The 25,113-nt window shown below is 40.5% G+C and overlaps 1 protein-coding gene across 3 annotated transcripts in view; it reads right to left on the bottom strand.

Moving 5' to 3' along the window:
• Positions 1-25,113, bottom strand: part of Cab39l (calcium binding protein 39 like) — a 97,281-nt gene that overhangs the window by 5,480 nt on the left and 66,688 nt on the right. For all 3 annotated transcript variants that reach the window (XM_021181258.3, XM_029468718.2, XM_085828701.1), the window contains 4 exons: positions 20,628-20,796; positions 13,551-13,610; positions 11,551-11,616; positions 4,250-4,393 (listed from right to left, as the gene is read on the bottom strand). In XM_021181258.3, the coding sequence (XP_021036917.1) occupies positions 4,250-4,393; positions 11,551-11,616; positions 13,551-13,610; positions 20,628-20,796 (439 nt within the window). The remainder of the gene's footprint in view (positions 1-4,249; positions 4,394-11,550; positions 11,617-13,550; positions 13,611-20,627; positions 20,797-25,113) is intronic.

The following is a 25,113-nucleotide window of genomic DNA, read 5'->3' as shown; positions in this document are numbered from 1 at the left end:
CAAGCTCTACAAGGGAGGTGCCATGCCATGGCTGACCAGATAGCGTGACAGAGGCCAGTCAGCAGGCTGGAAGTTGAGGTTCCCAGAGCCACTTGCAACACTGCTCTGATTACTCTGGCATGTGACACAGGTGAGAAAGCAGGGAAATGATGTGTGAAAAAACACGTACATTGAACTCTTGTGAGGGCGGGGCACTTGTGTACCACAATAAATACAAAATCAATCCTCTAAACTCCTCCACTCAGACATAATGACTGCGAATAATGCTCATGCAGCCTTCCACCTTAAAGAAAAATGAGCTTGAAGTTTTTACACATGATCTGTATTCTGTCCCCCTCCTCTCTTTCTCTCTCTATCTCTATCTCTCATCAGGGGTTAATCCTAGGGCCTCACACACTATAGTTAAGCACTCAACCACAGAGTCATAGCCCAGCTCTCTTTTGCTTTTTGGGACTCCCCCTGAAACCACTGTATAGCCTAGGCAGGTCTTGAACTAATGATCCTTGCCAGCTTCTGGAGGAGCTGACACTATAGGCCACTATAGACCTTTACACAGATTCTTTGTATATTACGAACTGGTCTCCACTTGAGCAACAGTTAGGCCACACTCTCTGGGTACTGGCTAGCTAGTTTATATATGCTATTTCCTCTCATCATTATAGGTCTGAGGGAAAGACTGCTTGCTGGGCTCTCTAGGTAAGTCTTAGAGTGCAGGAGCCCAGCCAGCTACAGGCTGGTGCTGCCTGTGCCATGCTGCATGCAGGCATATCATGCCTTGGGTTTAAATTATTTGCTCTTACCCATAAGCAAGAGCAAGGAGAGGGACAGGTATGCTCAAAACATTCCTCACTGTAAAACAGTTTCAAAAGTAAATAGCAGACCAAAGCGAAGGACAGAAATACCTCTGATCTCTCTTCTCGTTTTTTTTTTTAAACATTCTTCATACTGTCCTTGGATGTTTCTAGGAGCCTCCTTAGGATATGGAATGTGCTAATAGACTTGTACAAATCAAGCCTTGCAATTCTGTGGAATGGATATCTAGTTTTCTGATGACTTGTATGTCATTCAGGTTTTAAAGTTTTTGATCCAGTCACATTGAGACATGATTCACATACTAGTCCACCTGACTGACCATATAGATATCAATGATTTCTAGTATGCTTACAGAATTGTGCCATCACAGCCAACTTTAAGACACTTCTGTCATCCCAAAGAAGCCTGACACCCATCAACAGTCACACCTACTGTGCTTCCCACCACCGACCTCCTACCGTTATGTCATGACGATGGTGTCATGTAACTCAGCAGTGCTCTCATGACTTACCATGCTGTGGCATGCCTTAGCTCCTCACACACTCTTACTGTCAGACATGACTGAGTTTTGAGAAGGATAAAGGATGCAGCTCCTGCGTGTATCCATTTATCACTCACTAGGACACAGTAATGACTCACTACACTAATATTATCATAGTCCTTAACATCACCAATATCACACAGTTGTTTTCCCAAATACCTGACATCACACTAAAGCCCACAACTAGGAGATGAGGTTCACTGGTAGAGCACACGCTAATAAATTTGTCCTTGAATTTCCCATAGAAATGGCTTTCTCAGCCACAAAATAGGGTTCTCCAACTGCTTAACTTCAGGAGAGGAGGGGCATGGAGGCCTGAACTACCACAGAGGGGTGGAGTGCCAGCATAGCCCTTGCCTTGGTACTCTGATACGTCTTGGAGGTTTCACACAACTGTCTGACTTTCACCCAGGATTTCCCATGTTGCAGCTGTACTTTCTAGGGCCGCGGACTGCCTGAAATGGAGTCTCACAGAGTCCCCGAATTCAGGGAGGTAATGGGAGTGGCATTACTAGCCTGGAAGGGATTTCCAGGAGCATGGTCCACGGGTTCTGCATCTTTACAGAGGCTCCTTTGAGGGGCAAGCAACTATTCATAAAAAATTAAAAAAGTTTAGGACTCTTGATTTTCTAAATAGGAAAATATTATTTTTGGGAAATAAACAATCAAGTGCCAAGGTGCAGGGAAGGCCCAATTTATAACATACGAGTAAACAAGTGCTTAGCTATTTTTAAATGTTCCTACTCTGTCCAGTGATTAGGGGAACCAAATTCGGATTGTCTGAGGACAGAAGCAGGCTATTTCTAGTTTGCCATGAACTAAATCTTTTTATAATCATGTATTTCTGTACACGATTAGATGACACTAGATCTCACTTCATATGACAGGCTACACACTTTCAGACAGAGTGGCACAGCACACAGGTTTCTGAACAGTCACTCCTCAGGAGGGTCTGAGGCAGGTCTCTATTCTCCGATGCTAGGTGTTTTCTCGAACTACACTCAAATTTTTGTTTCTTCTGCCAACTCAGTTTTTATGTGACAGCTCTAACACAAAGAAGAATGTAGGGACTAGGATGCCACGTGCTACTGCAGCCATTGCCCCTCCCCTTGGCACGACTCCTCTTCTCTCCTGAGGTGATCATTCTCCTGAACTTGTGTCTGCCTCTTTACCACAGGCTCTAAGATTGTTATTGCAAAACATGAGTCCAGACAGAGACAAGTTTCAAACTTAAAAAAAAAAAAAAAAAGACCTTTTTAACATTTGCTGACTTCTTCACTATGTCTGAGACTTGGCCAAATCTCCGTCTTATTATCTAGTACAGCAGACATCGCTACCAGTTCTTCAAAACGGCCACAGGTGGCCTTATGTCTTCTTTACCAAGCAAATTTTTGAATCAGCTTGTCAAGTTGCAGGAAAACTTCCGTTAGAATTTCGAGTGGGAATAAATGAAACTTGTACGTGAACATTTGAAGTATCCCAGTGGCTTTTTGGGCAATAACTACCTGGTAGCAGAAACACTAAGGTTTTAACTTGCCAAAGCAACCATTGCCTTACAAGCTCCTGTCTTCTCCTCTAAGAGACAAGGAATTCTGTTCATGAACATACATTTTAAGACCAAACATTCCTGGAGTTCACTGAGCTCTTAAGTACACTCTAGACATCAATTAAGAGAAAACAACCAAAGGCCGGCAAAAGCCGGCCAGGTGCACAGTGTGAGCCTAACATAGCTAACAGTAAGAAGTGGAGTTAGTTGTCCATAGCTCAGGGCCATTCATACTAGAGAAATGGCCAGTGATGAAGTAGGATGCCTATAAGACTACTGCCCTGAATAAAACAGCTCAATGTGTCAAAACTAGGATATACATTGTTAGTATAATGTGAATCAAGCTGGGGGATAATCCCAAAGATATATCCACAGTAGTTGTGAATATGGGATTACAAATGAACTTTTACCCTATATATGCATATATTTAAACCTATTGTATAAAGTTTCTGGGAGTAATAAAAAAAAATTGTGTTACTCAGACAGTGGAGAAAGATGTTAGAAAGAAGACCCCATTTAGCAAGCAGTAACAGACAAGTCCAGGGAGCTGGGTGTTCCCTTGGGTTCAGAGAGGAGAAAGCAGAAGCCAGCATTTCTGTTCTAGTTTGCATTTAGTCTTCCACTCTAGCTCAGTCTCCAGTCATATTAGTAATCTGTATGGGGGGATAAATCTTTCTTTCTTTTTTTTTAAGATTTATTTTTGTTTTTAATTATGTGTAAGCATGTCTGCCTGCATATGGGCATGTGCACATGATTGCAGGTACCTTTGGAGGCAGAGGCATCAAACCCCCTGGAGCTAGAATTACAGACTGCAGTGAGCCACCACATATGGGTGCTGGAATGTGTCCCTGGGTGCCCTGGAAGAGCAGCAAGTGCTCTTACCCATTGAGCCTCATGAAGCCTTCTTTGAAGAGAAAAGGAATTGAGCTGCTAAAGTGTGGTGGCAGAACCTGGATGAAGCTTTGCCTCACTGCGTCCCCATCCTCTTGGCCTCTAGGGAATACTAATGTGGCATTTACCAGGAGGGTCAAGTGTCATTTATTTTTCAATGGGTTTTAAATTTGGAAAATGACTCTTTATCTTACTGCAAGGTGCTGTAAGTCAGGGAGGTCAGCTGAACCCAGATGTGAGACTTCTCTAAATTTATAAATATATATGTAAAGGTCAGAGGCAAACTTGCCCAGCTGTAGCTAGCACTCAAGTTATGGTTTTCTGCAATAGAATAGTGGGAGAGTAAGTGTGCAAAACAAAAAGATTGTTTAATTTTCTCTCAAGGAAAGGAAAGCGAAAGGCAGAGGTCTTGCCATTTCAAAGTTAGAGAAAACCATATCCAGGCACCAGCTCTTTACCTTAAAGACATGGAAGGCTTCGAATTGGATGTTGGGACTTTTGTCTCGAAGCAGGTTCATCATGAGTTTCAGGTTCTCTGGCTTGCTGATATACTTGGTCATAATGGTGAAATTGTGGCGGTCCAGGATCAGCTCACCTAGCAACTGCAAGAAGACACAAATCCAAAGCCATTATTTGAGTCTTCAAATATATCTCACCTAAGCTGAATGGAAACCTAAGGCTGGGTAAGAAGTGAAGAACTGTGAGGTACTTAAAGAACAGGTGGACAGCAGGCACAGTGGAGCTGCCATAGGCCCAGCTCCTCAGCGGGTAGAAGGAGGAGGATCATAGGAGCCCATGAGCTGCAGACCAGAGAGCACAGTGAGACCCCATCTCAAACAAACAGCAACCAGCCAGCAGGCCTGAACATGGTGTTTGCTGCGAAAACATGACTCTGAAGGCTTAAAGCCTATCGCAGGAACACAGCTAAGTACTGAAGTAACTTGGCTGAGTCTCAGGGTGAAAGTAGACTTGCCTGTGGGAGAATGAGGGCCCTGCCCTCTGCACTTCCTGGTTTACCTGGACTCCCAGCACTATCCCTTAAACTTCCTAGTTCACCTGAAATTCACCTGGTAACCCAGGGAGACATTTGTCTCCCTAGATTGTCTTTATCTGGATATTCAAATTTCTTTTATCGCTCTAAGAGGCTTGGAAAAGTTCTCATTACAAGTATCTCCCCAGAGGGAGTCAGGAGTGGTGCCTTCCTGAACCTTTAGCTCAAAGCCTTCAAGGCAAAGAAAGCACTCCTGACTGTAAAGCCAGCAAGGGCTTTTCAGCCCTAAAAATGTCTACCTATCTACCCAGCAAACACACAATAATACATGAATACAAGTTACAGAAGAAATTTCATGTTTTGAAATACCCTAACAGTGGGTATTTCCTGGTCCTCTATCCCATTTAGCTGTCTTTTGTTTTTATTATTATGATAGCTCTGGAGAATAACTTGGAATCTGATATGGAGATTTTTCTGGCTTTGTTCTTTTTCCTCAGGGTTGCTCTGGCTATCTGGGATCTTTGGTGTTTTTATACAGAGTGTAGGCTTGTATTTTTCTATTCTGCACAGAATGAAGAAAATGTGGTATACATACACAATGGATTTTTTTGTGTGTGTGTGACAGGATTTCCTGTAGCCTTGGTTGGCCTAGAACTCACTATGCAGTTTAGGATGACCTTGAATTCTGATCAACTACTTCCCTGTGTGAGGTGCACAGGCACGTGTCATCACACCTGGATTATGTAGCTCTGGTGACTTCCTGCAGAGCTTTGTCCATTCTAATCAAGGACTCTACCAACTGAGCTATAAATCTCACAGCACAGTAGGGTTTCATTTAGTCACTGAGGAAGAAGGAAGTATGCTATTTGCTGGAAAACAGATGCAACTGGAGATCTCCATAGCAAGCAAAATAGATCAGAAAGGCAAACATCACCCGTTTCCTCTCATTTATACTGAGACATAAAATCACATGTATGCACATATGCCATGCAGATGAAAGTCAAGACTGGAAAAATAAGGGAAACAGAGGTGACAGCATATGATATACTAGGATGCAAATATCTTTGCGAAGCTCGTGTTACGTACAGCAAATATATTGCAATACATTTTTATATAAAACTTATAAACACACAGATTCCTCAGTTAGGATTTGTTAACATTACATTTATGAGTTCAATTCAGATTAAGTCATTCCAATTTTATCTTCTGTTCACACAAGCTTACAACTATAGCCAGATGTGGTGGTGCATACTGTAAAATGCTCACGCTGGAGACATGACGCAAGTTCAAGTGAGCCAAAGCTCCACAAGAAAACCCTATCTTGAAAAATAAAGGGCTGGGAACATAGCTACAGCAGTAGAACACTTACACAGCTTAAGACTCTAGGATCCCCAGAATCCCATAACCACCCCCAAACTCCATGACCTTGAGCTTAACATGCTCCAGACCTGTTACTACTGTCTTTCCTTTTTGAACTATGACCTTAAAGTAAGCATGTTCAAACACACACACACACACACACACACACACACACACAGAGAGAGAGAGAGAGAGAGAGAGAGAGAGAGAGAGAGAGAGAGAGAGAGAGAAGCTTAGATTTCTTTAATTCAGTAAGGGCATTATTTTGGAACAACTCCTATATTCTTAGTGCTACAGGTAGTAAGTATTTTTCAATTCTTCTATTTTGGAGAGCCATGCTTATTCAAGCTTTGTATTAATCAAGATCTGAAAAGTCTGTTTAGTTCAAGTCCTTTGGCCATTCATTACTTGTCAATCTATTTTAATTAACAGTGACAAGGACAACAGTGAACCACCCACAGTGCAATACAAAGAATTATAAAGCAGGGCTGTTACTCTAACTAACTGGAACACGTCTACATTTTACTTAATCATGTAGCTATTGTAACTAAGAGATTCCCCCTCCAAACTGTGCTATTTTAATGAAACTGATCAGAGCCAAAAAAAAAAAATTCACCAAGCTTCCTTTCAATTATAATCTTTCTTGCTAGTAATTAAATGCCAAGCTTCTGAAGAATATAAGAAATAATTTCCTAAGCTCCAGCACACAAGGGAAAGGAATTTCTCTCTTAATTACTTTTTATTGGCACCAGGAGTCTAAGTATTCTAAGACCAAGAAAGTCTAGGAAACTTTAGAACATGATTAAAAAAGGCAGCAGGTAGCAAGTACTTTGGAATCAGAAAATGGCTTAAAATGTCAGCCAGTTTATACTGATGAAGCTGTTTGCCACTGCAACAGTCTAACTTCTCATTTCTACAATTATGGGATATCACTGGCAAAACCTCACAGGATCCAAATTAGCAAAAGCAGTTATTAGGACAGTAGCTACGGTGACGCAGACCCAAGTAAAAACCAAGCTTGCATCAGCAGAGTTCCCTAGAGTAACTCTTTTCTTTCAGAGAAGGAGCCATGTTGAATAAGCCTGATGTTGATATGTGAACCAGTCTAATCATTCACCATCTAGGATCCCTGCATCAGGTGATGGATGCAGCACCATTCCAGCAGTGTCTCTGCCTTGTAACCCAGCACTTAAAAGCCAACTTTCCCTGAAGCACCTTTCATAGTTCTGCATGTTGACACATACTTTAGTCTGTTCCTCTCTGCTCCCAGTGCTCTTCTTTACATACTCAGACTAGAAAGGAGTTTAAACAAGAAAAGCAGGTCTCAGTAGATTAATGCAGAACAGCAAACAAGCCTCGGGGGAACAGAAGCATTTGTAAATAAGCAGGAGAGGGAAAGTAGCAGGTGTTTCTGAACTAGGTACAAAGGTCTGCTCCAGGCCCCAAGTGGAGAGTCTCTGAGCAGAAGGGCACTGGGACAATGAGGACAGAGAACTTCTTACCCACTTATGCTATCCAGCTCAAGGCTGGATGGATAGGTTCCCCTCTTGTACACAGATGTGTCCTCTGGCACCAGTTTTATCAGCCCTCTAGTCCCAGGCTCACCTAAAGAATGTGGATCCTTTCCAGACTGAACTCTGGGAAGGCACATTGGAGGATTAGTGACTAGCAGTATTCATCTGAAGAACTTCGTTTGATTCACTGGACAAATACCTATAGTTCATAGTTCTGGGCAGGACTATGCCCAGCACAGTGACTGAGGCCCTTGGGTTCTATCCCCAGTACTACAAAAATAAACAAATAAAAAAGCCAGTAATTCTTACCACAGTAAAGCTCTGTTGGAACCATATTAAAATATGAAGAGGGAAAAAGGATAAGGTGGGGGCAAAGCCATAGAGAAGAGACAATGGAGATATGGGTAGAAAGAAGACAATCTGTTAGTCACAGAAAAGGCAAGATAGGCCCAAAGGGACAGGACACTAGCTTTCTGACAGAGCCTGAGGTCTCAGAGTCAGGAAAACTTTGGTTCAAGTTCTTGTCACTGCAGAAAATGGATGTATTCTAAAGACCACACCCCTTGTCTTTTCTCCTTCAATTAGGTCCAATCACATAGGAACTCTACTTTGGCTCAGTATGTCAGACTTACACTGAAAACGACTTTGGAAATACCCAAGCCATTTCTCATATGCTAACCCTTAAAGCATTCTCATCTCTCTTTAACTGTTCCAATGGCCACCTCTCTCCTGTTATACTGATAAGCATCTCTGGCTGTCCTTCTGCTTATTATGTAGGCCCAAATTAAATGTTCTCTGTGACAACTCTGTGTATGAGATATATTCCTGTTACTTCTATTCCCTGCTCTCATTTCCCTCTCACCCTGTTAAGCCCCAGAAATCCTTTTCTACATTCAGACCTTTTTGTCTTGTGGCCTACTCAGTTTAACCAGAGCCATCTGTGTGATCATGGGTTTGGAACTACCCAGTGGACCTTGATGGGCTCATCACTGGGTATACAACTAAAGACAAGGACTCCTCGTCTCAGAATCTCCAGTCCTGAGTAGTTAAGCAGGGAGCTTCAGCACATCTCTGGACATAGGGCAATAACAGTTTAGGTCACTTCTCCACCTGGAGTTCAGTTGCCTGCAATCAATGGCTCAATATGAGGAGCTCTGGCACAGCACAAAATTTCTCTAAATGGGTCAAGGGGAACCTCAATAACAAGTGCTAACTGACTGGCTGAAAACTGATGGGCCAATTAAATCAGAAGTTGGGGCAGTGATAGCATCAATATAGGGGACATAGCATAACTAATGCAAACCACAGTGAAAGAAATGTATAGATACGGACAAAACAAACTTAAGTTCATTACCTTAATTTAAAATTAAGGTAAAATTAATATTAAGAACATATGCACTGTCCCACGAGTGTCACCATCCTGACATCACAGGTGAACTTCTCAGCAGCTGCAAGTTATACAAACTGCATGGCTAGCACAGGATTACTAGCTGTCAAAAAGTGTTGCAAAAATCCAACAGAGATCTGAAGGACAGAGGTGCAGCCCTGTCACCACGCAGATCATCAGCACTGACCTGTTTTGGACAAATGGCCATCTCTAAGCAACTTTTTCTAGGGAGGGCAGGTATATAGGGCCCAGAGCTGTACTGTGTTGGGCTCCTGAGCACTTCCACTGACATTTCATAGGGTTATGGCCTCTGGGTATTAACACACACATACCTTATTTGGACTCATTTTACATTTTCACACTTAGGTCTCTGCTCAAAAGCCACCTGCTAGAGAGGCCTTGCTGCCAGTCCAGCTGCTCTGGTATACATCTGGCCCCTCAGACATGGCTCTCTCCATCATACAAAACCTTGCCTAGTAGAACTATGACTGTTAACTAAGACTTTCTTTCCTAGTGGGAACATTCCAGAGTCTTCTGGAGCATGGCCCTTCAGTCTGCTAATCTTCTCTTAGTCCTTAGAGCATCTGGAAGTCATTCAAGATCACCTACTCTCAGAGCCCAGGGTCACAGTGCTGGCTTGTTGCCACTGCATGTCTATAAGAGAAGTACGTTAATATTTGCTGACTGAGTGAACATTCTCCCTCCCACTGCTTTCCCCAACATCACTTCACCCAGCATTTGTGGATAATTAAGAACTGGCACCTTTTGTGTGTGTGTGTGTGTGTGTGTGTGTGTGTGTGTGTGTGTGTGTGTATTATGTGTACCATGGAACCTGTGTAGAGTTTAGAAGACAGCCTTGGGTCTTGGCCCTAGCCTTATAGTTTGAGATAGGGTCTCTCTTGTTATAAGCTGCTATGAATATTAGTCCCATAGCATTCAGCTTTCTAACTTCATATTATAACAAACAGCTGTTTTCCCAGTCAAAATTTTAAATTGTTTATCATTTACTGAACTTACAACCTTCAGGGGAACTAAAATATTGTACCTTCTTGCGACACTGTCACTTTAAGTCCTAGCTGGCCCACAAGCTTCCTGTGATTTTCCTACCTCTGCCTCCTGACCTCGTATCTCTTTAGGGGCATGCTGGGATCATAGACACAAGTGTCACTGCATTCTGCTTTTAAATGAACATATTTTAATCTTAGTTTTATGTGTATGTCTGTACCACTTATACTTCTAGTGCCTTTGGAGGTCAGAAGAGGCCATCAGCTCTCCTGGGCCTGGGGTTACAGGTGGTTGTGAGCTGTTATGTGGGTGCTTGCACCTGAACATGGATCCTCTAGAGGAACAACAGTGCTCGTGAGCCCGGAGCCGTCTCTCCAGCCTATGCATCTTCCTTGTACATGGTTTCTGGATGAGTAATTTACCCTCAGAGCCTGCTTCTCATCACTACTTAACCCAACTTTGCCTTCTCCCCAAGCTAACCACACCTTCTTCTTTCTTCTTTCCAGATTCTCTTCCAGTGAACTCCTGCCAGTCTTTCTATTATTTTTTTTTCTTTTAGCAAGGTTTTATTTACGCAATTAGACAGGTTTTTTTTTTTTTCTTTCCACATAAGCATTTCAGTCCCCCTTATCAAACTCAGGGCCTTGTACACTCCAGTCAAGTGTCCCACTACTGGGCTTAGTTGATATTTAACACACCACTAGCTTAACATAGTCTAGCTTAGTTGATATTTAACATACTACTTTTAGGGCATAACTATTTCTTCTTTTTCTTTGTTATGAATGTAATTTGATCATTTTAAGTTTAACAGCAAAGTGGTGGCTAAACACTGGTTGTCCAAAGTGGCTGGGGAATGGGGGCCTGGCAATGGAATGTAGTTTAAGAAGGCATGTTACAATGCTGGGAGAGAGAGAACTGCCTCCCTTAACATGGAAGCCCCGTAATATCTGAATGCTATAAACACTGTATTATAGCTAACAGTTGTTATTCCCATTCAAAAATACTAGGTTTATCATTTCCCACACAAGGACCAGACATTTGTGTTTTTGTGTTGTGCTTTGGAACTGTTACTCCTCCTGAGTGTCCTGCACAGAGCTGCACAAGGGGCACTGGACTGGTTTATTCTGTCATTTCTACAGGAAGTCACACTGAGGTGATTCCTAGGACTCCACTGAGCCTTCCTGACATTCCCTCCTCTCCCAGTTACCTGACCAGCTTCTCTTCACCTCTGAGAACATTCCCAGGAGAGAACCATGTGGTTCTGCTTAGCCAGCTTAGGTTTTTGTCTTCTTCCTTAGCGAAATATTTTACTTCTAACTTCAGCCTACACTTGCTATTTTTGTTATTTTGCTACACAGCTCCATCAGAGCATAAAACAGACCCGTAAAGTCACTTCTTAACTCAAAGGACATTTTGAGTTTTCTGTATTTACTTGTGCAGAATAGATACTGTTTGTTAACAAGATGTCAGCTTATAAGGACTTTAAAAAAAATCTGGTATTACCTTTAAAGATTGTCTCTTTGTCACATAGTTCTCAGATTGCAGCAGTTTCTCATAGTCTTCAAAAATCTAAGAAAAAGAAAATAAGCCTGTGAGAGTGGCAGTGTGTCCTCTGCAGCAGACGTGTGCCCACTGTCAGGAGGCCCTGCAGACCCACCGCAGCACACTGCTCTCAGGGATGTCTCGGAATCTCACGACTGCCCCAGACACAAAGGATCAAGACAGGGAGGTGAAGGGATAAAGGATTCAGCTGCCCATTAGTTTTATCAATTAGAAATTGTGTTGAAAGATGGAATAACTTTGAATCCTCCCAATAAATCATTCTGATAAAATACCTATTAAAACTTCAAGATAACTTATTTTAAAGAAATTTGTTTATATAGTTGATGGCTGTGAGAAAAGACTAAATTATAGTTAAGACTGTCAAATCTCTAATGTCAACAGGTGAGGCTTGGGTGACCACTGCTACACAATGACCATGTCGACCAGGATCTTCCTCAAGACAGTCATTGGTCATGGGCCCTTTGGGAGCATAGAGCATTGCTTAGAGAAGCTTGGTACTAACTTCCCACCATTTGTGGGCACTTTAATCAGAGAACACGGAAGCTGGAGGAGCAAAGAGCCAGAGCAAAAGGCTCAGGGACAGAGAAAGACAGGACATCCTTAGAGTGCTGAGTGACAGGGTTCTGTGCACACCCACCAAAACATTGGATTTAGGATTGAGAAGTAAAATTACACCAATTGTATTAAAGCCACAGCACTATTTTCCTTTGCATTTTATTCTATTCATGAACACAGGGGAAAGGTTACAGCTCAGATATGGAGGCTCTTCCTAAAAGCTTGTATACTGAAAAGCTGGTCATCAGCTTGCGGTACTATTGAGAAGTGACAGATCATAAGAGTGCCAATTTCATCAATAGGCTTGATGATGTCATAGTTAAATGGATTTTTAGGAGAGGAGAGATAGGTCACTAAGGGTCATGATTCTCCCCTTGCCCCCATATGCGTGTGCAGTGTGCACGTATGCATGTTTACATGTTGATGGTTGCCTTCTTTGATTGCTCTACAGTAGAAGAGACACAGTGTCTTATTGAACCAAGAGCTCACCAGTTCAGCTAGTGGCTGGCCTGCTTGTTCCAAGGATCATCTGTTTCTGTCTCCTAGGACTGGTATTGCTGGGGGACTGCTCTGCCCACCTGACTTTTTAAATGGGTCCAGGCACCCAAACCCTAGTTCTCATGTTGTAGCTGCTGAGCTACCTCCCCCAACTCCAGAGGGATGTTTCTGAAGCATGTCTTCTGTCTCTGGACTCTCCCTCTGACTCCTGGCTGCCACCGAGTATCTTTCCTTCGCCATATGTTTTCCAACATGATCTCTGCCCCACAATAGATTCAGGAACAGAGCCAAGTGATCATGGACTGGAACCATATTCCAAAATAAAGCTTTCCTTCTTCCAAGCTACTCCTCTTAGATATTTTGTCTTAGCAACAAAAAGACCAACACATGACATTTTATAGATCAATATAATTCACCAGACAAATTATAGTAATTGTGAATCTAAAATACAAATACAGTAGATGCAAGGTCCCCTCATTCCTTTCCATTGTCCCTTTCAGTCTTTCCTTCTAGTCCAACTCCATTTCTCTGTACCACCCACCAACTCAGAAATGCTTTCTGCCAGAGATACCACATGTGACCAGAACTCAGAGTTGGCAACAGCAACCAAACAATTGAACACTCCTCCCAAAACAATAGATATCTACACTAAACATACTTCCTTCCAAGTGCCAGGCGACAGGCAATTGGAACACAGAGCAGTAAGCCTCAATCCTGGGCATCTAGAACTACGTAGGTACTTAGTCTTGGAACTACAGCCCTGTGCACAAGCCTTCTGCACTCCCTATCTACATGCGGTTTTTGTCTAAAACACAATGAAAGGATCCCAGCCAGCCCATAAGTAACAAGAGGGAGAAAGAAAGACATATTAAAAATGATTTACTTACAGTGTCATAATTTTGTTCTAAGAAGTCTGCTACCAATACTTTATGTCTGGTTAACAAATCCTACAAGAGAACAAGGAGTGAAGGAAAATTACTACAACTAGGGACCTTTATAATTCATTACACAAAGAATAACCTTTGCCTCTATGGCTTGATAAATCAATTCACTGGGAACACAGGAAAGCTCAAAGGAACACTTCATTTACATTAGAAAGTTATCTCCATCCCTACTTTAAGATGTAAAGCTCAAGTTTGTTTCAGGTTAAAACAATGGCAAAACATTGAGTGTCAAACCAGAGTGTTTTAAATAGTAGAAATAATTTAAGTGGTAATCACAACACTTACGAGGTAACTTTACAGAATATTTCCACATTATGATTATAATAAATATTCAGATAGTTTGATGATGGTTATCATAGGTCAGTAACTAATTGCTACCCCCATGCTACCTAGTGTGGGTCGGAGGGTGATGTTGGGTCCTGCTCTATCTCTACTTTAGTCCTTTGAGACTGGCTCGCTCTCTGAACCTGGCGATCCTCTTGTCTTTACCCTCTAGCACTGGGGTAACAGGTAGGTGTGTGGTACACTCAGGTTTTCATGCTCTTAAAATGCTGGACCATTTCCCCAGCCCCTAACCACCTGGATTCTTTCTTTTTAAATTTTCTTCCTGTTGTGTCTGTCTATGGCTGGGAGAGGCATGTGTGTACAGCACTCATGTGGAGATGGGAGAGCTCTGCAGAGCTGGCTCTCTCCTTATCCCCTTGAGTGGGCTCTAAGGACTGAACTCAGATCAGGCTCGTGCAGTACCTGCTGTACCTGTTGAGCCTCCTTCAACCCCAAGGAGGCTGCTGGACTCAGAAGCACAGGAGTGACATTTATCATGTCATCTGAGCACAGTCTGTTACTTGCAGGTGAATGGGCCCTGAGATACACACTGGGAGTTATTCAGTTACATAAGGTGTCCTTTGAGAGTTAAAGAGAATCAAGCTTATCTTAGTACAGATACAAACTTGCAGAAAACCACGAGAAAGCACAATGGAATTTCTGGTTGTCTTCAACTCACACCTAAGTCATATCCTCATTTAACTTCAATATTTGGAAAGTATTATTTAGTCCCTTTTATATACTTAGAGGCTAAATACCCAACTCAGGTATTGTAAAAAATTCAATTAAAAAATAATTTTTTAAACCTTGCCAGAATAAAGTTTAATACTTTAATACAAAGTTAATTAAAATTTCCACAGTACATAAAGAAGAGTCAGGCAGTGGAACTGGCAAATTTCAACTGATTCTATTTGGAACTTTTAATTTTTAGGTGTATTTTTATTTGTGTGTGTGTGTGTGTGTATGTTCATCTGTGTACATATGTATGTGTGTGTATATGTTCATGTGTGTACATGTGTATGTGGGCATGTGAGAGTATAGTTAGTTGCTTGTGGAGGCCAGAAGAGGACACTGGATCCCCTGAAGCTAGAGATACAGGCTACTGCAAGCTATAGGAAAATAGGGTTGAAATTAAATTCAGTTCCTCTGGAATATCTCTCTCCTCTGAGGCATCTCCCTAGCCTCCTATTTCTATTTTAATAAGAAGAAAAAGTAAAGTCTTTAAAGCATTTTGCACAATTTTGGAGTTAACTTTTTTTTTTTTAAGCTGTGAGTACATTTAAGGAATACAGATGATATTCTGAAATATAGTGCAATGGTCTAATGGTTTGATATTTTTTGGATCATTTTTCCCATGGTACTCAGGTTCACCTGTAGACCTTGGGTTAAATGTCCCTAAAAGGCCAGTGCAGTGCTGCTGTCAGAGCTATTGTGAGAGAAGGGTATCTTTTCTTTTTTTCTGGAAATGAAGTCTCTTGGTGTTGCTCAGGCTGGTCTTGAAATCCTGGGTTGCAGTGTCCCTTGAGGCTGGGACTAGAGGGTGCATACATAAGAAGCTCAGGTGGAAGGAGCGACAGCCTTGAAGGAGTACTAGAATCCAGCCCTCCCACTGTTTGCTTCTTATCTGCACTCAAGTGTGCAGCATTGATCCACCATGCCCTTCCTGCAAGTAGATTCTGTCTAATCACATTTTCTCTTCTTAAGTGTTTGTATGTATAATGCGTGTTCAGTGTGTGTGGGTACAAGTGTGTGAATGGATGTCAGAGGACAACTTCTGGGAGTTGTCTTTTTGTCTTCTGCCTTTGTTTTGAGCAGTGTCCTCTCCTGTTTCTGCTACTGAGCTGCACATTCTGGGCTAATGGGCTCTCAAGTTTCTGCATGGTTTTCCTCTCTCTGCCTCTTATCTCACCTCAGAGGGGCTGTAATCACAAATGCATGTTACCACATTTGGTTCTTATGTGGTTTTCTTCTGGGGATGAAATTCAGGTTGTCAGGCTTGCAGTGGGCTGTCTCACACGCCCCTACCTCATTTATTTATTTTCCAGTCTATCAGTAAATTCCTTTTCCTGGCTATTGAGAACAATGATGCACTAATTATTCTTCAATACATCTGTTTCATTTTCTTTGGCAGTATTCACCAATGATATTGTTAAGCACGATGATAATCTTATTTCACATTTCTGAAGTACTGATATACTGTTTTCCACAGCAGTGTACTAATGTTAATTCATATAAACAATATGGAACATTTACTTTTCTTGTATAGTCAAGGCTAGCTTCAAACTCACTATGTATTAAGACTGGCTTTGAACTCTTGATCCTCCTGCTTCCATCTCCTAACTGCTGAGATGGCAGGACTCTGCAGCTCAGCAAGCTTTCCCTTCTTTTTGAAGATGAAAGGAGGCTTTAGTAGTTTTATAATTTTCAAATTTAACCACAATGCCACGAGTCTTCAGCTTGACTGACATTGTGCTATTATATGGAGATGTGTTATTTCTTGTCCTAAGGGAGCAGGCAACAGAGAATGGACTTGGAACTGGGGTTTTCAAGTAGGGAAACGTTCTATGGGGCTCACTCCATTCCCCAGCCTGGCTGGGGTCTTGTCTAGCTAGTCCTTGTGTCAAGCCATCCAGGACACGGTAAGTTGCTGCAGAGCATTTGGGGCAATCTCCAAGCAGATACATGGGATCCTCATGTGTAATTGCCCTCCCTAGGCTGGTGGATCCTCCTGAGCAGCTCGTGGAGTTTTACATGCTCTGAGAGACTAAAAGTTGGTATATCTTTATGGGCTGCAGCAGACACTGTGAACTGTGCATGTACATGTGTGTGTGTGTGTGTGTGTGTGTGTGTAAGGGAGGTTTTTTACCTGCTATGCTAATCAGAGGTGACTGTGAGGACTAACTTCCCCAGGGCAGCCAAAGAGGACCTGACAGATTAAAGGAAGGGTTCTGCTAGAACAGAACCTTCAAATAAAACAGACAAAATAAGCTGAAATTAACAAAAACAAAACCAAACCAAACCAGGAAAAAAAAAAAAACGAAAAAAGAAAGGAAAATATACTACAATAGGGTGGAATTCCCTTGTATACATATAATGGTATAGGAGGTGAATCATGTGCCTGTTTATTTATTTCTCTCATACATCTGTACTTGAGTGTATATATGAAATACACATCAACTTACCCTCAAATTCGTATACACAGAGATCATGTACTAAAATTGAGGGATATCACATGTATATGTGCAGAATAAGCTCACTCTTTCTTGTTACCGAACTCCATCTAGCTCAGCTCATTAAAGAAGACAATGAAAACATAAAGAAATAGTGGAATGAAAGAAAGAAAACAATTTAAGACTTGAAAGTAGAAACAGAATGAATAAAGAAAACCCAAAGTAAAGGAAAACTGGAAGTGAAAAAGTTAGGAACTTTTAACTTAACTATAAGATATCGTTTAACTTAAAAAGGATAGGAACTTCAGAGGCAAGTCTCACCAACAAAATGTAAAAGATGGGAGAGAGAATCTCAGGCATTGTGGACAAGATAGAAGAAATGAATACATTAGTCAAAAAAAATGTTAAGCCTAAAAAAGTCCAGGTATGAAACATCCAGGGAATCTGGGATGCCATGAAAAGACCAAATATAAGAGTAATAGAAATAGAGAAAGGAGAAAAAAATATGAAAGGCATAAAAATTACTTCCTCCAAAAAAAATAGAAGAAAATTTCCCCAAAGTAAAAAAAGAGATGTCTATCAAGGTACAAGAAGAATACAAAACACCAAAAAGACTGACCCATCACATAATAATGAAAACATACATACAAACAAAACAGAATATTAAAAGCTGGTAGGGAAAAAAAAACCTACAACATATAAAATATCTATTAGAATAACTTTTCAATGGGTGCTCTAAAAGCCAGAAAGGCCTGGATAGACTTTCTACAAACTCTAAGAGACCACAGATGCCAAGTCAGACTATCATACCCAGCAAAACTTTCTATCACAATAGATGGAGAAAGACATTCCACGATAAAAACCAAATTTAAGCAAAATCCATCTACAAATCCAGCCCTACAGAAGATTGAAGGACAACTTCAATCTGAAGAGACTAACAACACCCAAGAAAACCCAAGGAATAAATAATCTCATGCCAGTAAATAAAACACCCATACCATAACAACAAAATAACAGTAATTTACAAACTCTGCTCATTGGTAACTCTCAATATCAACTGTCTCAGTACTATAACTAAAAGGCACAAACTAATATAATGGATGGAAAAGCAGGATCCACCTCTCTGCTATATCCAAGAAATGCACCTTAACATTAAGAACAGACAGCACTTCAGGGTAAAATGATGGAAAAAGATAATCCAAGCTAACAAAAAAGACTAACTAGTTAGAACTAACTAGGACAAAACTAGTCAGAAGAGATAGGGAAGTATATTACATATTAATCAAAATAAAATTCCACCAACAGAATACAGTAAATTTTAACAACATCTATGCACTAAACACAAAGGCACCTAAGTTTATAAAAGAAACACAGGTTACATCACATATTGAACCATACATAGTGATAGCTGATGATCTCAATACTCAACAATAGACAGGGGCATCCAGATAAAAGCTAAACAGATAAGCTTGAGCTAACTTATGTCATAAACCAAATGGACCTACAGGTAATTTATAGAACATTTCAAACAAATACAGAAAAATATACCCGTGGGACCTAATGGAACTTTCTCCAAAACTGAGCATATACCTGGTCACAAAGCAAGTCTCAACAGACTGAAGAAAAATGAAATAACACCCTGCGTCCTATCAGACTACTATGGATTAAAAGTGGATATCAACAACAGAAAACTTACAAACTCATGGAAACTTAACAACTCACTATTGAATGGAAAATGGGTTAAGAGAGGAATAAGGAAAGAAATGAAAAGCTTTCTAGAATTAAAACAAAACAAAAATACAACATACCCAAACCTATTGGACACAATAAAGTGGTTCCAAAAGACAAGTTCACAGCACCGATGCATACATTAAAAAGGAAAATGGAGAGAGCTCGTATTCATATTAACTTCATACCAGAAAGCTGTAGAACAACAACACAATATTCTACGAAGTATATGGGAAGAATTAAACTCAGGGATAAAATCAGTAAAACAGAAACAAAAAATAATACAAAGAATAAATGAAACTGAGAGTTGGATCTTTGAAAAAAAAATCAGTAAGATTGACAAACCCTTAGGTAAACTAACTAAATTGTGGACAGATAGAAATTATCAAAACTAGAGATGTAAAATGGAGTGTGTGTGTGGGTGCATAATAACAGACATTGAGGAAACCCAGACATTATAAGAACATTAAAAATCTGTAATCCAACAAATTAGGAGACATAAATAAAATGAATAAATTTCTTTGTATATACCAGCCACCAAAGTTAAATCAAGATCAGATAAGCAATTTAAACAAACCTATAACCCCTAGTGAAATAGAAGCAGTCACTAAAAGTCTCTCAACCAAAAAAAAAAAAAAAAAAAAAAAAAAAAAAAAGCCCAGAGTCAGATGGTTTTAGCACAGAATTTTACCAGACTTTTAAAGAATTAATGCCAATGCTCTTCACAAATTGTTCCACAAAATAGAAACAGAGGAAACACTGCCTAATTCCTTGTATGAGGCTACCATTAGCATGATCTCCACACAACATAAAGACACAACAAATAAGAATTACAGTCCAATTTCCACTTGTGGTAATGATCTTGCCATTATTTAATTCTGTAAGTGTATGGCTTTCTAAAGTGAAATACTTGAAGATGAATGATGCATTGAGTATGTAAGTTGTCGTAGCTTCACTTGAAAATTAGCTAGCCTGTTTTCGGATATGCTCTCTGAACATCTTTCTGCTGGTAAAACACACAGAAACAGAGAGATGGAGTATAGTTGGGGACTGAAGGGAGGAGAAAAGGGGAGGTTAACCGAGCAGAGTTTTAATACTGCAAGATAAAAGGCTTCTGGAGAAGGGTGCTCTAGGACTTAGCCACATTAAATAATGCACAAAGAATGATTAAGAAGGAAATGTGCATTGTATCATGATCAAGACATTGTTTAATAAAAAATTAAGTTAGATGAAATATATTTCCCATATAATGACAAAGGAGACAACAGATAATGAAAAAAGATGACTATACTGTTAAAATACAAAAGATAAATACACATAGATGACCAATCATATCAAAATATTAACGTGCTTATTGATATTGTTTTTTACCCCAGGGAAGTGTGAAAGCTACAATGATATAGTGCTATGATATCTTCATACTCCCCAGTATCCCCATCCATCGTCTCTCCTCACCCAAGTCTTCCCTGGAGTTAGCCTCTGTGGCTGGTTTTTACACACCCTTCTAGAGCTACACTGCACATGTGCCCAAAGAGGGGCGTATCACCTAACTCTGCTGTTAATGTTCAGTAGTTCTAGCACACGGTAACGTGCTCCTTCCATCTCTTCACCATGCATGTCAGAAGTCATTCCACTGAGCTGAGCTTGTGCTTAGTACATTGAATATTTTTCTGTAGTGTAAAACACTGGCCTCACCTCATCCATGGGTGACTACTTCAGGCCTAAGGAGTAGAAGTGCCTCTTTAGAGGTCAATCCACTTGAACTATTATGAGCTTTCTGATTTAGGGAAAAGTTTACCTTAAAAGTAGCGAAGGCATCTGAAGCGATATCAAAGGTGGACAGCTCCACATACTTGAAGAAATCTCTGAACTGATTAGAAAATAGGATGATTTTGGCAAGTGGCTCATGTCGAATACACTCTCTTAGCATAATCCCACAGCGTAAGGCAATCTGTGGGGCTTCATAGCTAAAGCACAAACAAGAGAGAAAACAGAACAGTTATCCCATTAACAAAATCTTTCAATGGCATTAAAAGAACCAGTTCAGTTCTGATAACAGAAACACAGACACCGTTTGTCACAGTTCATTCAAACACCATTCATTCAACCCACTGACAGCTATGTGCTAGGCACCATTCCAGATGTTGGGGACACTAGAGCAAACAGAGGAAGGTCACTGTCACTGCATCCTTAGCATTTTAGTGAGGGAGTGTGTGTTGGAAGAGGCAGAATAGAGACAGTGTTAAAGGTCATTTCTAGGAAGTACTGTGAAAACCGAAGGCAGAAAACTGAGCAATTTAGTGTGGGTATTTACTTGTGTGCATGTGAGAGAGTATTAGTGAATATTTTAATTTAAATGGAAGGAAAGGGCAGAAGCATCAAAGCAAGAGCAAGCTGGCGAGTGAGAGGAGAGGAAATGTAGCCAGCAGGGTGGAGGAAGCAATGAGGAGTGAGGGGAGGGCAGGACCAGCCATGTATATATATTGAAAGCCATGGCAAGCAGTTTGGTTTAAAGCAAGAAATTAACACATCCTGATTTATGTGGTTTTGAGGGTGGGTGGGGGTGTCCCAGTGATAGAGTAATTGTTTAGCATGCTGGAGGCCCTGAGTTCAATTCCCTGTACCAACAAAAACAACAACATAGTGACCCTGGTTACTAGGAAATAAGAAATGGACTGGGCAGCTAGAGTAGAAGCTGGGTGAAGGTAAGAACAGATGTCTAGCAACAGTAATGGTGGCCTAGTGTGGTGGCAGAGGCACTATAGAAAACCTTAGGCAGATGCTGATGCTCTAAAGGAAGAGCCAGCAAGATCTGGAGATATTGGAGGGGGGTTAGTGAGGGATAAATCTAAGCTGAAGATCCAAGGACGACTCCTGTGCTTTTAGCTTAACTGGTGGACTCATGCATAAATTGATAGAGAAACAAGTTAGTGAAGAGATTAAGAAATGCCCCTGAGCATCAACATTAATTTGGAGACGGCTAATCCCTAAGCAGTGATGACCTTGTCAGCAGAGAGTGCCCATCTTGAATTAAGGAAAAAGACAGGAGAGAATTATATATAATATGTCCTGAAAGCAATGGATGAACAGTAGAGAACTGCCTGCTAACTGGCTCATTGCCATTATGAAGTAGAATTATGGCTCATAGAAAAGTACACTACAGAAACACAGCATTTACTACAGAAACAGAGGAAGACTGGCACTCCAGCCAGATCTGCTCCACTTCCTAATAACAAGTCTTTTGAATGTGAAATTAAACATTTGAATGAACACAGGATTGAGTTATATTTCATTGTGTGGTAGCATTCCAAGAAAATGGGTAACAGCCAAATAAGACAATCCCTATACTGAATGATTCAATGCAAAACTGTGCTGAGTGCAGAGAGAAAGCAAGGCAGCTGTATCTGTAGAACATAGAGAAGCAGAGGTGAAACAAGAAGATGCTACTATGGCTTTAAATATCTTGGTTAGTTTTCATTTTGATTAAATATAGTACTAGATTTGGGGTTTAGTACTAGGCCTGCTGAAAAAAGTAACGCTAAGTGTCTCAGTTCTTGGAAGGCATTCAAGTCCAATGTTCTCTGAGGACAGGACAGTGTGACATCCACAAAGGAACAGGGTTAGTTTCCAAATTTACTGCAAACTATGAAAGGGGATAGATAGCTTATTGTTCTTCTAGTTCTAGTTTTGCCATGGTGTTTTGGTTTTGGTGGTAGATTAAGTGCATAAAAAATATTTGATATAGAAAGTACAAAAGTATTGTGCTGCTTCACAACTTCCACTTTGAAGTTTTATATATATATAAAAGTTCATTAAATTGTATAGATTTGGGGGCTGGTTTATTTTGGTGTTGCTGTTTTTAATAAAATTAAAGTGTTTTTATAATAAAATTTATTTAAAAAATTAAAATGTAACTAACATAAATTAATTTTGAGGCAAAAGACTATATTTACAATAAATGAAAAAAAATGAAATGTCTGAAAACTAAAATTAAATAGTTCTTAAATAAAACTTCAAGAGAGGGGCTGGGGAGATGGCTCAGTGGTTAAGGGCACATACTAATGTCGCAGAGGATCTGCGTTTGGCTCCCAGCCTTCCTGTCAGATGGCTCAAGAGCACTGGGCAACTCCAGTTCCAAGAGAAAACCAATACCTCTGACCTCCATCGGCACCTGCACTAACATGTACATTCCCACTCACAGATGCACATCGATACATAATGATCATTACACATAAAATCTACAGCTTAAAACAGTTTATGAAAACTTACCAACTACTAATGATAACATTTTGTTAAGTAATAAAGAACAATGTATTTATTTCATATGACCATATCATTTGATGAGAATTCAGATACAAAATAAAATTCTCTTTCCTACACTTTAGAAAGTAGGTTACTTCACAATATTTAAGTTTACAAAAAGCAGCAGGGGAAATAGCAAAGAAAGTTCAAAGTGATATTGATTTATTTTCATTTATGCTAAATGATAAATACTATTCAGTATTATTTTAGCATTCTCTTGTTAGCTCACAATAGCACAGAATGCCAATATATTCAGATAGCCATAATGCTCTTTAAAGTAAAAGGATGCAATGTTAGCAATCTCTCTTAAGAAAGGAATTTGGAGGCCGGGCGTGGTGGTGCACGCCTTTAATCCCAGCACTTGGGAGGCAGAGGCAGGCGGATTTCTGAGTTCGAGGCCAGCCTGGTCTACAAAGTGAGTTCCAGGACAGCCAGGGCTATACAGAGAAACCCTGTCTCAAAAAAAACCAAAAAAAAAAAAAAAAAAAAGAAAGGAATTTGGAAGCCGGGCGGTGGTGGTGCACGCCTTTAATCCCCGAACTTGGGAGGCAGAGGCAGGAGAATTTCTGAGTTCAAGGCCAGCCTGGTCTACAGAGTGAGCTCCAGGACAGCCAGGGCTACACAGAAAAACCCTGTCTCAAAAAAACCAATGCTCCCCCCCCAAAAAAACACCAAAAAACCAACCCTTCCACCCCCCTCCCAAAGAAAGGAATTTGGAAATTAGCCTACTGGAATTCACAATGTTAGATTTAATATGGGCTGTTATTAAAGATGTAAATAGGGGCCTATTTTCTTAAATGTCAAGGAAGAAACACCAATTATAATTATGTTATTATAAATAAGATATTAAAGAGACTATAAAATAGCCTGGCAGTGGTAGTGTATAATTTAATCTCAGCACTTGAGAGACAGAAACAGGCAACTCTCTGAATTAGAGGTTCACCTGGTCTACTGATCAAGTTCCAGGACAACAGCTAGGGCTATACAGAGAAACCCTGTTTTAAAAACCAAACAAAATGAAACAACACAGAGGCTATAAAATAAAGGCTATTAGCCTAATACAGTGGTTCTCAACCTTGTAATGGTGTGACTGTTTAATGCAGTTCTTGGTGTTGTGGTGACCTCCAACCATAAAATTATTTCATTACTACTTCATAAATATAATTTTGTTACTGTTATGAATCATAATGTAAATATCTGATATGTAGGATATCTGATATGTGACCCCCAAAGGGGTTGTGACCCCCCAAAGGGGTTGTGACCTGCTGGCCTAGATAAATAACAGGACTAAATAAACACAGTATCTAGGACTAATTAAAATCTACACTCAGAAAATTGGACGTAGTACTACGGGAGGACCCAGTTATACCACTACTGGGCATATACCCAGAAGATGCTCCAATATATAATAAAGGTACATGCTCTACTATGTTCATAGCAGTCTTATCTATAATAGCCAGAAGCTGGAAAGAACCCAGATGTCCCTCAACAGAGGAATGGATACAGAAAATGTGGTACATTTACACAATGGAGTACTACTCAGCTATTTAAAAACAATGAATTCATGAAATTCTTAGGCAAATGGATGGATCTGGAGGATATATCATCCTGAGTGAGGTAACCCAATCATAAAAGAAAACACATGGTATTCACTCACTGATAAGTGGATATTAGCCCAGAAGCCTCGAATACCCAAGATACAATTCACAGACCAAATGAAGCTCGAGAAGAAGGAAAACCAAAGTGTGGATACTTCGGTCCTTCTTTTTTTTTTTTCTGAGACAGGGTTTCTCTGTATAGCCCTGGCTGTCCTGGAACTCATTTTGTAGACCAGGCTGGCCTCGAACTCAGAAATCCTCCTGTCTCTGCCTCCCGAGTACTGGGATTAAAGGCGTGCGCCACCAAGCCCGGCTACTTCGGTCCTTCTTAGAGGGGGAACAAAATACCCATGGGAGGAGTTACAGAGACAAAGTGTGGAGCAG

This window comes from Mus caroli, unplaced genomic scaffold, assembly GCF_978045245.1.
Source record: "Mus caroli unplaced genomic scaffold, Mus_caroli_1 scaffold_12, whole genome shotgun sequence".
Lineage (NCBI taxonomy): Eukaryota > Metazoa > Chordata > Mammalia > Rodentia > Muridae > Mus > Mus caroli.
The sequence above is the reverse complement of the archived record's forward strand: the minus strand, read 5'-3'. Positions and strand labels throughout refer to the sequence as shown.